The sequence below is a fragment of the Amblyomma americanum genome, chromosome 11 (genome assembly GCF_052857255.1).
Source record: "Amblyomma americanum isolate KBUSLIRL-KWMA chromosome 11, ASM5285725v1, whole genome shotgun sequence".
Lineage (NCBI taxonomy): Eukaryota > Metazoa > Arthropoda > Arachnida > Ixodida > Ixodidae > Amblyomma > Amblyomma americanum.
The window spans coordinates 9082330-9096691 of record NC_135507.1 but is presented as its reverse complement, the minus strand read 5'-3'; the positions used below and the strand labels follow the sequence as shown (position 1 = coordinate 9096691).

General features: G+C 45.8%; 1 protein-coding gene across 1 annotated transcript in view; it reads right to left on the bottom strand.

The window, feature by feature from the left end:
• Nucleotides 1-6376: 6376 nt before the first annotated feature.
• LOC144110035 (QRFP-like peptide receptor) overlaps nt 6377-14362 on the bottom strand; it is a 53676-nt gene continuing 45690 nt past the window's right edge. Inside the window, exons 3-6 of the mRNA XM_077642843.1 lie at nt 12838-12961; nt 11243-11448; nt 9828-9939; nt 6377-8886 (exon numbers count right to left, since the gene is read on the bottom strand). Coding sequence (XP_077498969.1) covers nt 8545-8886; nt 9828-9939; nt 11243-11448; nt 12838-12961 — 784 coding nt within the window. The 3' untranslated portion in view covers nt 6377-8544. The remainder of the gene's footprint in view (nt 8887-9827; nt 9940-11242; nt 11449-12837; nt 12962-14362) is intronic.

Here is a 14362-nt window from a genome sequence, read left to right as displayed (position 1 = left end):
AAAAAAGGTACCCTCGGCAATTTTGCCCGTTAACAAGCTGAATGTGTCACACGGTGACAGATGCGTGTATTATTTCGTTGGCTATATTAACTGATGACCACCTCTTGGTTGCGGTTTTTATCCCTCGCCTATGTAGCCACGTTTTCTTGCTTTTGCCTACCAGTTTTTTCCTTGGCTATTTTAATTTCTCTTCTCAGGATAGCTGTGTACACCTTATAGATTTTATTCAATTCACCGTTCTCTCTAAACATGCGATGCGACTAAATCTAGTATCTGGTGACTGTACAGACTCCCTTCACCCTTTCCCACCCGACCCTACCCCTTCCTTTCTGCCTAAATAGACCAAAAGAGCATCATGTTGTTATTTAACCTTGGTTCCCTTCCACTGTTGTCGCTTTATTTTTGGCTGGTACGTTCGTTGCTCTGCACCAACTCAGCGATAGACCCTTCTTCATATGTGCTGCCCTCGAAACTAACTCAATAGATGCATTTTTATTTTCTCTTGTACCGTGTCTCAATATCTTCGCCGCTCTAACATTCATCAGTCAGGGCTCTTGTGCAGACATCCGCAGCCACTTTATCGCACACGAGGGCGGGCCCCAGAGTTTCGGCTATAATTGAATAATGCGCCTTGTTCTTTCAACTGTAAGCACGTCAGCAACAGTGTGCGGAGTCCTCTTTTGATTTTTCTTTAATGTAGTGTTGATATGAAGCTCGCAAAGCCTCGCGCAAATTCATTCCAGTTTCGTCAAAAAACAAAAAAAATATTCCAAAGATATAACTAAAACCAGGAATTTCGAACCGAGATATGTAAAGGGACTTCCACGGGCCTCCGCTGTTACCCATTCCACTGTTTACATCATAACACGAGCTCGATGTAAGCCACGACAGCGGATCAGAGATGGACTGCGTAGGAATGGTAAAACGGACAAATGAGGATGGCGGCATGGTGAATAGTAAGAATAAAATCAATATTTACGTTAAGATATGCAGACTGCCTCCCTGTCAAGGTAGCTCTCTAAGTGTAGTGCTACACACGCTGTTCGGGATTATAAGTTGCTCACTGATTAACTTGATCCTCGGCTTGCAGTCGAACACAGAGCGGCGAGATAGCGAGATGCAAGCACGAAGAAAAGCTTCTTATACCAAATCCTCGTGTAATGGATGGCTCATAATCCGGGGGCGTTGCCTTATTTTACATCCAGTCGGCCTTTTGTTCAAATGGCGGGAGCAGGCAAGAAAACAATGGGCTTTCGGTGCAGTTCTAAGAAGGACGCGAAATTGGAAAGGACACGGGGAAGAAGGATTTTGGCAGGAGTGTTTCGGCTCGAAGTACACTGGTCGGAAAGCTGTCTTTTCTCGAAAGACTTGGCAACGATTAGGAACAGGTCGATTTGACGAGGTTCAACAAGCCATACGACGCAAAAGTGGAAGGTGCATTTGTTGTTTTAGTTTCGACCGTTAAATCTGCCTCTATATTTGCAATATCATGTCGCAATAAGGTAAAGGAAAGTGTTGTCATATTTAATAAAGCAAGAAAAAAAAAGGAAAAAGAATGGACATCTTTTCTTTTATGGGGTTCAACGTGCCAAAGCGACTCAGGCTATCAGATACGCCGTAGTGAAGGGCTCAGGTAATTTCTACCACCTGTTTTTTTTTTCAACTTGCACTGACTTATTTTTATTTTTATTTATTTTATTTAACAATACTGTTAACCCTCAAGCGAGGGTCCTTACAGGGAGGGTATGAAAACTTCGTAGAAAATAGAATTATTCACAATCACTAAATACATCAGCAGAAAACAGTACATTCGTTCAAGCATCAAATAGCACTTTCAAGCAGATGGTCATCCAGAGATCGCTCAAATTCATGCAGATCATTCTGTTCTACAACACTCATTGGCAAGTCATTCCACATTTCAATTACATGGGGGAAGAAGGAATTTCTGAAAGCTTCACTATGGGCGTAGTACGGCTGAATTATCCGACTATGATTTGTTCTAGAACTCCGTTTGCCTGGCGCTTGTATGTATGTTTCCTTTTGAATGTTTACCTGTCCTTGGAGCATCTGGAGTAGTAGCTTTAGGCGATTTTTTTTCTCTACGTATTTCTAATGAATCCAGGTTACAGGAAGAAAGCATATCTGTAGCTGAGTCTGTCCTTCGATATCGGCAGCAAATAAAGCGTACTGCGTACCTCTGAACTCTTTCTAATTGTTTCTTTAAATAATTCTGTTTAGGACTCCATACTACGGACGCATACTCAAGGATTGGCCTCACAAAAGCTTTATATGCAATTAGTCTTACATCTCGTGTAGCATTCTCCCATTTTTTTCTCAAAAAACATAACCTCTGGTGTGCTTTAGAGCACACCTCTTCTATATGTGTGCCCCAATTTAAATTTTGTGTTATTGTCATTCCTAGATACTTAAACTGAGTTACGTTTACCAAACACTTGTCACCAATGAAATATGGGAACGAAAGAAGAGATTTCTTCGTTGTAATGTGCATGTACGTTGATTTCGAATAATTTATTTCCATGTTCCATTTTTTGCACCATTCGCTTAATGCCTGTAAAGAGTTGTTAATTCTAAGCTGGTCTTCCGTGTTTCTAACTGTGGAATAAATTAAACAGTCATATGCGAATAGCTTCAGTCGTACATCTGGTTCCATGACAGCAGAGATATCATTAATATACACCAAAAATAACAACGGTCCCAGAACAGAACCCTGTGGAACTCCTGAAAGAACTGCTAGTGAGGCGGACACATGACCATCCATTTTGACCACCTGGTTACGATTTCCTAAGTACGCTTTAATTCATTTTACAATATTCATATTAATTCCAGCTCTTTCCAGTTTAAAAACTAATTTATTGTGTGGCACCTTATCAAAAGCTTTGGCAAAATTAAAGTGGCTTGCGTTCGTATATAACCAATTTAAGCGTTATTATATCAGTTGTATACAATTTTACAATCAATTGTGTCATCAATTGCATGCAAATGTAAAATCAATGACCTCTGTGATGAGGACCGAAAGCACATTCCCTAGCATCCGCGTCTTAGCCTAACTGTGTAACGTCCCCCCTCTCAATTGATCAATTAGCTATCGTTCTCATCGGGAATTCGCCATTAGTACAGTACTACTGAAGTTTATATCGCAGTGCCTTAGCACCTCTTGTCACAAAAAGCAATAGGAGGAATGATCCAAGTGTAGCACTGCGTCGTTTGAATGCTCTCTCATGCTGTCCTGAAGCTTCGTCTTGTTTGTTTCGTCTTGAGGCATCCTGCACAACAGGCATTCAAGACGTTTTTACGAAGTTGCGAAGTGAGGGAACCTCTTCACAGCTGCATCCGCGAAAACTTACCACCCTCTGAGTCCTCTGTGCACCGAGTTTTTCTGAGCGCGTTAACACGACACAAAACGCAAGTGGCGTGTTTCAGAGCAAAAAATAAGCACATGAGTAGCAGCGGCCATGGCGTCATCCGCGGAGACTCAGCGCCGCCGCCATTGACGGCGACGGCTTTTCCGGGGTACGTGACAACCCAGTAATTAAAACGAGCGGGCATAATTGCCTGAGAACAAAACGTGCTGGCTTCCCTCCTGGGCGTGGTTTAATTGATCGCCGGGCGCCGACCTTTCAGCAGGCGGGGTGTCTCCTCGGTTCGTGGATGAGCGGCCAGAAACGGTCTCAACCTCATTTTGTGCGGCCGAAATCTTCGTGGCCAAGCTGTAAAACAGACAAAAGCTTTCTCGGAAACTGGGAAGACATTGTTCCGCGATAAATATTAGTTTGTAATAGTTCGTGAATGTTAGTTTGTCAACAAAAAAAAAAGAAATTGAGGAGACGTGGCCGTAATAACTTCTTCACTGATGGTAGAGGGAAGGAGGGCCTGAAATATGCCACTGCCTGAAAAGAAGACAGGCGAGGTATAACGTGGCGGGATGCCATAGATTACGTAAAGGATAGATCGTCTAAAGGACGCAAAAAAAATGATACAGAGTTTGTCGCGGGAAGAATGCATCTAAAGAACCCGCTGAAGAGGGCGCTCCAAAGTGCTTGCCAAGAAAGTTGTGCACGAGCCGGCCTAGTCTGGCGTAATTTTCCGACCGCTTTGAAATTAAGATATCTGCCATGCGTCATTATGGTTAATGCGCTTACGGATTCGGGCATCGTTGTTAGCGTTCACATTGTATTGGCAGATTCGCTAGTGGCGACGAGAGAACACCACTTGGGCCATTTGGTGAACTGAACATGCGGCATGCATTAGGTAACAGCGTTGGGCAGATTGTTGGATCGTATAGAGCGCCCTGTGAGTGTAGCATCTTTTTTGCTCTGTTTATAATCGGTGTTTTCCGTCATGTGTCACGGGATGTCACCTGACCTGCCTGTGACCGAAATTCAGGCGAGTGGCAATCTGTTGGTGAGTCAGCGCGTTAAGTATACATTAAAAGCTAGCAATACATTTTGACGCAAATTATGTTTAACCAGCCAGGTCACCAGCGCTTTCCGACGCTTCTTCGTTAGGAGTACTCTCAGGGTGTAGAATTTATCTACGTCAGTGTGGCTTAAAGAAAAAAAAGGAACTATTGAGTAGTATATCTCTTATACATCTTCGATTGCGCTGGTTAAATGCGAATTCAAAAAGCGACTCTAAGGGTGTTTTGTGCGTACTTGCTTCCGTCTTGGTCTTGCGAGTAGCCCTGGCCATATACTGAACAACCGCCGTGTCAGGTTTACTGCCCTCAAACACCGCAGCGGTGGCCTAGAGGTTTGAGCATCCACCTCGCATGCGGCAGGTGCGTGGTTCGAACGCCAATGCTGCTGGGCGGTCATCGGTGATACATGGGTGCAAGCTTTCCCCTGGCCTGAGGCTCGGCTTCTTTATGGCGAAATGCTTCTTGCCTTTCACTCCTGCTAGAGTAGACGAAAACATCTTATGCCATGGCGTCGCAAAAAATTATCATTATCATCATCGGCGCTTGAAACTCTTGGGAGTCAGTTCCTGTCGTTTCCGGTTTCGGCCGTCAAGCCGAAGCTGACGTCGCCGCACGCCTCGGGGCTTCCCAGTGCCGACCGCCCGCGTGCTATATGTCACTGTGGCGCCAGGAAAATGGTTTTTCCAAAGCAGACACACATGGGAATAGGCTGTTGGAACGCCGAACGGTAATTTTTGCAGACGGCTACGTATACATGCGAAGCAATGTAAATGAGTTGGTGTCAATTAACGCCGCGTTCGTTCCAACTAGTTCGAGACACTCGCCGTATGCATACGCTATACGCCCTCTGCTCTTTCCCCCTTCCACTATAACTCCTCTACGTTTCTACCTTCGCTCCTTCCAGCGCGTGTGCGAACTTTGCATGTTGACAGCCACAACGACTGCGCAAAGACCGGGTACCTTTATACCTTAAGAGCTAGCGCTCTAAAAAATTCCGGCGAAAAACGGCCAGCTGCGCCCCTAAGGTCAATGGCCAGCGCGTGGTCGTAGCGAGTGTGTACGTCTCGCCCAGTTTTCGTTGCTATTATATAAAGAACTTCATCGTCAAGGCTTTCGTGCACTACAGCCGACATAACGTAGAGATTAGGAACCCATCAGTCACGCCCTGGGTAGAGTGTACCGCCGACGCCGGTACGGCCAAGTGGTTCGTCTAGTTTATCGACCCTCTACTGGGCGCCAGAGCGGCCAATAGCCCGCTCTAGCTAACCACCAGAGGTGTCACATGCATCACCTAACTATTGCACTGAAAAGTTAGGTTTTGTTTGGTTTATGGGGGTTTAACGTCCTGAAGTGACTCACGCAATGAGGGCCGCCATAGTGGTGGCCTCCAGAAATTTAACCTCCTGGGGTCCTTTCAGGTGCACTGACATCGCACAGTACACTGGCCTCTGGAATTTCGCCTCCATTGAAATTCGACCGCCGCGGCCGTAATCATGACCGCGTCTTTCGGGTCAGCAGCCGAGCGCCATAACCACTGTGCCACCGCTGCGGCTCTTAACCAGAAAAGCTAACGTTCACTTTGTGGCCAGCATGTCCCACTGTCACCACATGTCTTTACTGGGAATAGTCAGTGATAGGTACATAAAATATAATAACAGCAAATAACTCTTGTTCATCTAACTAGCAACAACTGGTACCTTATTCAGCTGCTGAAATTTTTCAGAATAGCCTATGCTACTCTGGACTCACTTATGTACACTGCATGCCTGGTGCGCAGTGCTTCCTGCATGCACCATGGAACTGTTCTGTGTGCCTATCTGTGGAAGTGCAAGCCACGCGTAGTATGTGCGGCAGTGCAAAATGTTTACATAGCTTCCTTCTTGTAAAATTTACGCTCCAGATGGCTGTTGTATAGAGACGAGAAAATGAAGCCATTTTGCACAACCGTTTAATGTAAGCTGCCGGCTTATGACGTCGTGTACAACAAATTACCTCTTTATATGTATATATACAGTGCTGTTACATTCGGGCCCTGGAAACACTCAACTTTTGCTTATGTGTGCACACGCGCTTTTTAATGCAAAACATGCACAACATGGTCCCGCCCTTTTGTATAAAAGAATATTCCTGCCCTATAGAACGGGCGCAAGACGGGTGAATGGCCACTGCAGCGCCTAAACAGGCGTGCTTGGTCATCTGACACATCTTAAAGTTACAACAAACGTAGCTATTCCATGCAATTTGAATCACGGTCTTCGCGATAATGGTCTGGTTGACTTGAAGTTCAGTGAATAGTCTTCTAAATGTTCGAGCATCAGCATCATCGCTGGAAATCACAACAGGGTGGCAAAGATGGCATGGGGCAGGGACTTGGACATGCTCACGCATCAGCGGGGTGTCTTTTAGATGGCGAACAACTCGCACTGTCAGAGCAGAGTACGACGACTCAGTAAAAAAAAAAAAACACTGCTTCTTGCCCTCGAAGTACCACAGGAAAGAACGCGCCATTGTTTCCCTTTTGCTGTACTCTAGGGAGATTAACATAGTAATCCGCGAGCTGCCATTGGGTGAGAAATGGTCCAGGGTACTTACTCAAGACGACGCACAATACCTTTCCCTCTTGGCACCGCAGTTCTTATCGGGGATGAACACAGCGGACTGTCAAAGCAGATGACAATGACTTTGCACAAAACCTAATGATTTCCTTTTGCCCCGAAACACCAAAAAGTAAATATTTTCACATGAAAGAATGCACCACGGTGTCCCTATTTCTATGTTCACGAGAGGTTAACAACAAAATTGCTAAGTAGCCTTTGGGTGTAGGAAAGAATAGGGGCAGTACAGCATTCTTAACTCCTTTTACATAGGACTCCCGGCTTTCGTTGTGACCGCTCCACTGGAACTGCCTCCGGCATGAACGTATGGGCTGTTGCCTTACTTTGTAAAGCACATAAGCATGTATGGCGCCAAAGAAGTTCGAAACAACTGTCTCTTCTTTATTCGCAGCTTATTATAAATTAATACGACTACGGACTAGGTGGCATGCTTGAACAGCATTGACGTTATACCAGACAGAACCTCTCAGATCCAAAAATTAAACGTGTTCATTCAGAAAGCGGTTAAGCCTAAACATCAAGCCCATGTCAAAAATATTGATTACTTGACATGCTCAGTATTTACTTCTAAACATTATAGCATAAAAACCAAGGTAAGAATCAACACAGAAGCAAAAAAGCGTTGGCGGGTATTCTGTGTGACCGATAAAAAACTGATGTACAGCACGAAGCTTTGTAATTTGACTAGTATCCACTTTCAGCAACAATCACGTTTTATGTTTGTGTCTTGTTACTGGGTACCACACAAAATATCCTCATTCACTTCGTACCTTGCACAGTATCTCTGACTTTTCCAGCGACAATCGAAAGACGAGCCAGCAGACACTAACGACAAAGTACAGTTTGGGAAGAAGCTTCCCTTCGTTCATCGTAGAACGCACCAAACACCACGGTTCGAATCCCTGCGCAGTCAGCTGTTCACCATTGTCTTCTCACTCGGCACTCTAAACATGCAACACATCGCATAATTACACTGCGTCTTTGCGAGTGTACACCACGGCGCCAAGTGTCCACTTCGAGCCGTTGAGGTGCCCATCATTTCGTCATATATCCACATACCCTGCAGGCGCCTTTCATAAATTCACGTTTTCCTGGCCTCTCTGGATGCCATCACAGCCTCTCATAACCAGGTCCATTGTTTTAGGATACCAGCGAAGCCTCGTCGTGTAATCTCTGTGGGTCGTGAATCGCTGCTGTCGTGAATGACGCCATTTAAGGAGATAATTCCTTTAATGCTCCTTTCTTGAATGACACCGTTTGAAGAGATAACTCTAACTCAGACATTTTGATGTTCACAACATTTTTTTTAGTGCTAGCCAGGCACAGACTTTACGCCCTTCATTTTCTTGTCCACCATGCTGGAAGGCATACACGTACTTCAATAGTTTTGAGGTCTCCACCTTGTCTTCAAGTGTCCGCCCTCGAGCTATCACTGCCAAGACACGGCACGCAGCACACGGTGGCGTCGGTGTCCGGCTTTTGCCAACAGGGTCACGTGACGTAAGTGGCCGAGCGTCCCATGCTGACGCTCGTGGTGCGTGTCCGGCTCATGCGCACGGTGGCCCCGCGCCAAGGGGTCGCCGTGCCCGGATGGACGCATCCCAGCAGGGCCTCGCGGAAGGAGCCGCGGAACGAGCGCGACATGAAGCCATACACGAGGGGGTTGACGCAGCTGTTCAGGTACGACAGAAGGTGGAAGCATGTGCGCAGCGGTTTCAGGTAGGAGTAGTTGAGCGTCGAGACGCCTCCGAAGGCAGTCAGAACGTTCAGGATCAGAATGGGCGCCCAGCAGAGCACGAACAGGGACACCACCAGGATCAGCATCTTGATGACCTGCCGTAGAGCAAACAGAAGTCAAATATTAGTCACGTCATGGACCGGCACGTCAGCAATGCGGTTGCGTGTCCAGCAACTCAGCCAATGTGATCCGCCATGTAGCCAGTAGCTTTGATGACATATAAATATCTGACCTGAAAAGTTCATTGACGTACAGCCTTGGTCAAAAGTCTTAAGGCCAAATGCTTTTCTCTTCAGCTGCATAACAGAGCCATTACGGCACTATCAAAAGCCCAATGGCCTTGAAATGCCAGCAGAAGGTTTCTTCTTGCGGTAGAGAAGCTTCCTGCTTCACTTGTGTTTTGAATGATCCGCTACACGGAACATTCTATAGAACATTCATTTCGCTGCAGCTAAACGGTCTGGCCTTATGATTTTTGACCAAGACTGTACGTCTCACAAACATTTGTTCTCATGGGCATTACAAAGAAAGCGAAAATTGCTAAAAACCTGCTGATTAACCTTGGCAAACGCGCGCGTCCAAGAGTTTAAAAAAATGTTTCCACAAGCTGAACAGAGAAACGCAATATTGAGCTTATATTAATAGAAAAAAAAGCAGTATTCAGCATGATAACCGAAAAAAATACAGAAGGCATGACTCGCGCGGGGAATCCTGTTTGTGTAAGATATCATATATAGTACCTACAACCGCGTGCAAGCGCAGTGACGTCCTCCCATGTGCGAACACTAACACTTACACATATCGCACACCACTGTGTTCACAAGTGCTTAAAAGAAAGGCGCTTGGAAAGATCTTTCACGATTGATCTCATACGCTTTCATATGTCCTGTGCACTACCGCAAGGAGTTCTTGCCGTTCCCTCAACGCTGCAGCATTGTGAGGCAAGCGTTTTCTAACATGGAACGACCGGATGTCGTCCTGACGATCTGCGCTTCAACACAACTGCAGAATTGTAAGGAACGTGAAGACCAATCACCTGCCGAACTGTGTCCTCGTCTGCGCGTGACGGCTTGAGACTTGACGGGTCTCCGTTGGGCGCGAAGCTGGTCTTCTTCTTGGGCTTCTGCTCGGTCATCTCGGTGGCAACACTGCAGGACGGCGTAGGAAAACGCTTTTCATGCTAATATCTCTGGCTAAATGCAGCACTACCGGAGGTATTTGAATGCAATGTTTTATTAGTGCTTCACTCCACGAGTGTCGTTCGTAACCCGACAATAAACTCTTGGCGATGCGTTAGCAGCCAAACGTCCGTTAAATTTGTGGCCGACACAATAGGGTTCATTATGTCCGAAGTCAACACACTAAGTTCGTTACGTCCTAGATACAGACACGAAAGTTGTTTGCATATAATATCACACAGGAAGGTTCACTATATCCGAGGCTAACGCTAGAAAGTTCGTTATATCCGAGGTGCCATACTTAAGTTCCGTATATCCGAGGTTGACACACTAACGTTCGCTATATGCGAGGTGGTACACTGAATTTCGTTTTATCCTAGAAACGTTTGGCCGTAGCCCTTTCATTGGCTGCCGGCATACGGAAGTCTCCATTTCCGCTTGCACTGACCTTTAGTATGCTAACGCACTAACCGAAGTAAGCAGTCAACGAGCGTACAAAAGAATTTATTTTCGTTAAAATGAAATAAACCTATACTTGTCTGCCATCCTGATCCGGATAAAGAACTGACAGCCACAAATATCTCGATACCAATCTCTCCCACCTAGGGCGCAGCGAAATGCATGCAAGTCTTTTTTCTTGCGTTCTTGAGCGCAGGTCGGAGTATAATTCTCTGAGATAATGGAAGGTATTATGTCGGAAAAAAAGTTGTATTATAATCTTAAATGACTAGTGATCTCAACATAGCGCATCCATCTAGAGTCAGATATTGTCACGTTCACATAAAAAACAATATCTCGCTGTTCCTAATCTTTTCTTACACTGCTGAGAAGATGCACTTGAAGCACGGCAAGTTCCACTGATTGCGTAGCCGCAGGATCTATAAGAAGCAAAATATAATTAGTACTGAAGACCGAAAGTCCCTGCACTTCTATCAGTGGATTAAAACCATGCATGGCCGCATTTGTACGGAACACGTTTTAACTTGCCAAGGCCTTCATTCCAGGTATGTCAACAGGCTAATTTGGTAACTGAAACCCGAATTCAAATTCAGCCTTAGTTGTTTCGTACCGTCTGTCTCTGGAAATCAAGCCCGCCATGTCAGGCGAACAATCATTTCTACCCCAGCTACCTATTTCCACGCGCACTGCTCGCTTTGTGATTCACACAGCGTAGGCATGTGACCTAGGCTTGTGTCGTAGGCATGTTGCATAAGCTTGTGACGTAGACATGTTGCATAGGCGCGTGACGTTGTGACGTAAGAAATGGACTCACGCGGTGCCCGTGGTGAGGCTGGCCCTCTCCCGCACCACCATCCACAATTGGGCGCATATCTTGGCGTAGGCGTAGCCCATGACCAGGGTGGGTATGCAGAACACCAGGATGAGCATGTAGATCTCGAAGGAGCGCCACGCGCCTGGACTGGCTTCGTCGCGCATGCACCAGTAGGCACGCCGCCGCAGACCCATCTCCACGTGCACCTTCGGGGGGATGCAAGAGACAATGCAACTGGGTTTTTTATCAAGCAACTTTCAGAGGTTGCTTCATAATGAACTAATCACGCGCGCAACCTGTACGCATTTCTTATTGTGTAAATGGTTTGTGTACATTACCTCTCTCTCTGTCCTCTGTTCCTGTCCCTTCATCTCTTTCATTTCATTTCTCCATTCTGCCTGCTATCCTTTATTTCCACTGCCCCAACTCAGGTGCTTCAGTATCGGTGGCAGATGCCAGGGCTAGCAAAAATCTTTTCCTTCCTTTTTATTATTATCTTAATAAATAACTACTACTACTACTAACTTTCAGAGGCATTACGCCTGCACGATACTGTGGCAACGCAGGTTCTTGGGATGTACAGATATAATTGTTTTGCTTAATTAATTTTCAGTGTTCCCTTAGAACACTGAGAACACATTCTTCCCAAGTGATGAAGATGGTCTGCGTTTTATTCACGCTTTAACTGTTACACTCGCGCTAACTTTGCGGTCCATTGGTTTTCTCTGTTCAAGTATTCAGTCATCACTCACAAACACTTATGAAAAATGTTTATAAAGTCGCATACAACTTAAGTCTCTAGTGAAGCCCCGTTCACAGTCAGGACCGCCGCACAGAATTTCTGCACGTTAAAAATGCAGTCCTTAGTTAAAACTTTTCTTGTTACCCATACAAGAAACGAAGCACGCGAAAAAAATTATAAGCTGTATATTTTTGATACCTGGTTTGCTTAATATATTGTAACGTGGTGGTGACGTTGAAGAACCCAGTAGCAATATTGTGAAAGACAAAACTAACTTTTATTGGGCGAACCTGTGCCGACAAAAAGAGGCTACACTTACAGCACAACGGTAGCGGCGAACACGGTCGACGATCGTCGAAAATCTGATCCACGGGTCAAGCGCGTCGGCTGTTATATAGCAGTCGTCGAATGTTCCAGACTAATCGTTGGGACCCGCGTGCCTTCCACAAAGTTCTACACCATTCGCGTCGGGCGATGAAGTCAGATAACATAAGGTTCGGCTACAACAGACAGCGAATAGAAGCATCGATGACTTGCCAGAAACTTCGGATAGATGCAGGCGCGTCCCGCGCTGTGCGATAACACTTGTTAGGCGGCGAAACGTGGTCGCCCGATAAAGATAAGTACACGTGTCAATATTCAAGAATAAATAAAATTCTGATTTCGTTTACTTTTGTGGTTGGTCAACAGACTACATACATACATACAGGATGCCGCGGACCATGACTCAGTGTTAACAGCTGCTGTTTTTTTTTTTTCAAGTTGCATTCTACTATAGATAGTCCAGTGATGTGACGGCCTTTCCGTTTCAAAACCTATCGAATTCGTGCCGGGCGTTCGCTGCCTCCCTCACCTGCACGAAGATGATGGGTAGCGCTGTGAGGAATGCTGCTATCCAGATGAAGATGATCACCCTCCGAGCCTGGCTGAAAGTGCACAGGTAACGGGACCGAACCGGATGGATCACCGCGTAGTATCTGGAATGACGATCAGGAAGGCGAGAGAGGGGGGAGTGGAAGGTAAATATGAGACTGCTGCTCGCTAGCATGTGGGTGACTCTTACAACGAAAAAGTCGTCGAGACTAATTCTACAAAAATAGAATTGCACTGCACAAAATATTCCGTCACCTATTGGTATACGCTTCAGGTATGCCAGTCACAGTTTGTCCTTTGCCTTACACACTCTGTTATTTGATATTATTCTTTTTTAAAAGAGGAAGCTTTTACTAATTTCGTCGGAGCGATTTCGCCGTCTCCTCACGTTTGACCTAGAACGTCCTAGCTGAGCCGCTGCCATAGCAACGCATCACGTTACTTGGCCGCGCCGCCGAGCCGTCTTCGCCGTCGCTGCGCCGGGGCTCCATGCGGAGCGGCTGCTGCCTGACCACGTGATCTAGCCGAGCCTCTGCTGGATAACAAAAAATTACCTGAGATTTAACTACTGCTGAACCTGGTTAGAGAGCGAAAGCTGTGGTGTATCGGGCAAGTAGGCGCGGCTTGGCGTGTGTAACGTTGAGTGCGTTCCGCCCACTAGATAGGCAGCGCGCCCACCTTGCCACCCTGCCAGGTGGCAGTTAATCGTTGATCGCGAGAGGTTCGTCACGCAATGAACGCTGCGGTCTATTCCTGCAGTGCTGCGTGTCCGCCACAACGTTGTCAGCGGTAATGCATGCAGCTCACATTTATCTCTCACCACCGCCACGTACGTCAAAGCGCGATTGAGGTGTCCACTGACCAAGGGAGCCAGTTATGCGCCCTTCCTTTCCTCGAAATCATCGTAGTCTAAAACGTTGCCAACGCCAACACTAATAAGCAAAATGAACGCCGACAGCTTTTGTTTGTTTATCGTGGATAAACTGAGCTCATCCACAGCCTAACTTTTTAAATGCGCCATGCATCGGTTGTTTGAAGTGTGGCAATTTGTACTTCACAAAACAAGGGTATAGAAATGAGGGACTCTTACGAGTCGCTGAAACAAAGGAAAGCATATAGAATGTTTTTTTCTTAATTTTATTTGTGATGCCTGACAATGGAAATATTTTAGTGTAATCATTTTTATCTTAAAGGCCAACAGTCAACGAAACCAAGCAGATTGGGGGAATGTTTCTGTTATTTAGAGCGAAAGCTCTACTTTCTGACCATAGCTGCAAAAGCTGGAATGAATAAATAACTATTGCTGCGACTGGGATTCGAACTTGCGGTGGCGCGCACACATCACATCAGCTTAAACTCGATCAGAGCCTAACGTTTTTAACTAGCTTAACCTTTAACTACTTACTCGGTTTAACTACGTTAAAGTCCTACCATATTTTTTTCAATTTTTGGGCTGATCAGTGGGAGAATAATAGTGTAACTATTTTATCACAGAAAGTTAATTG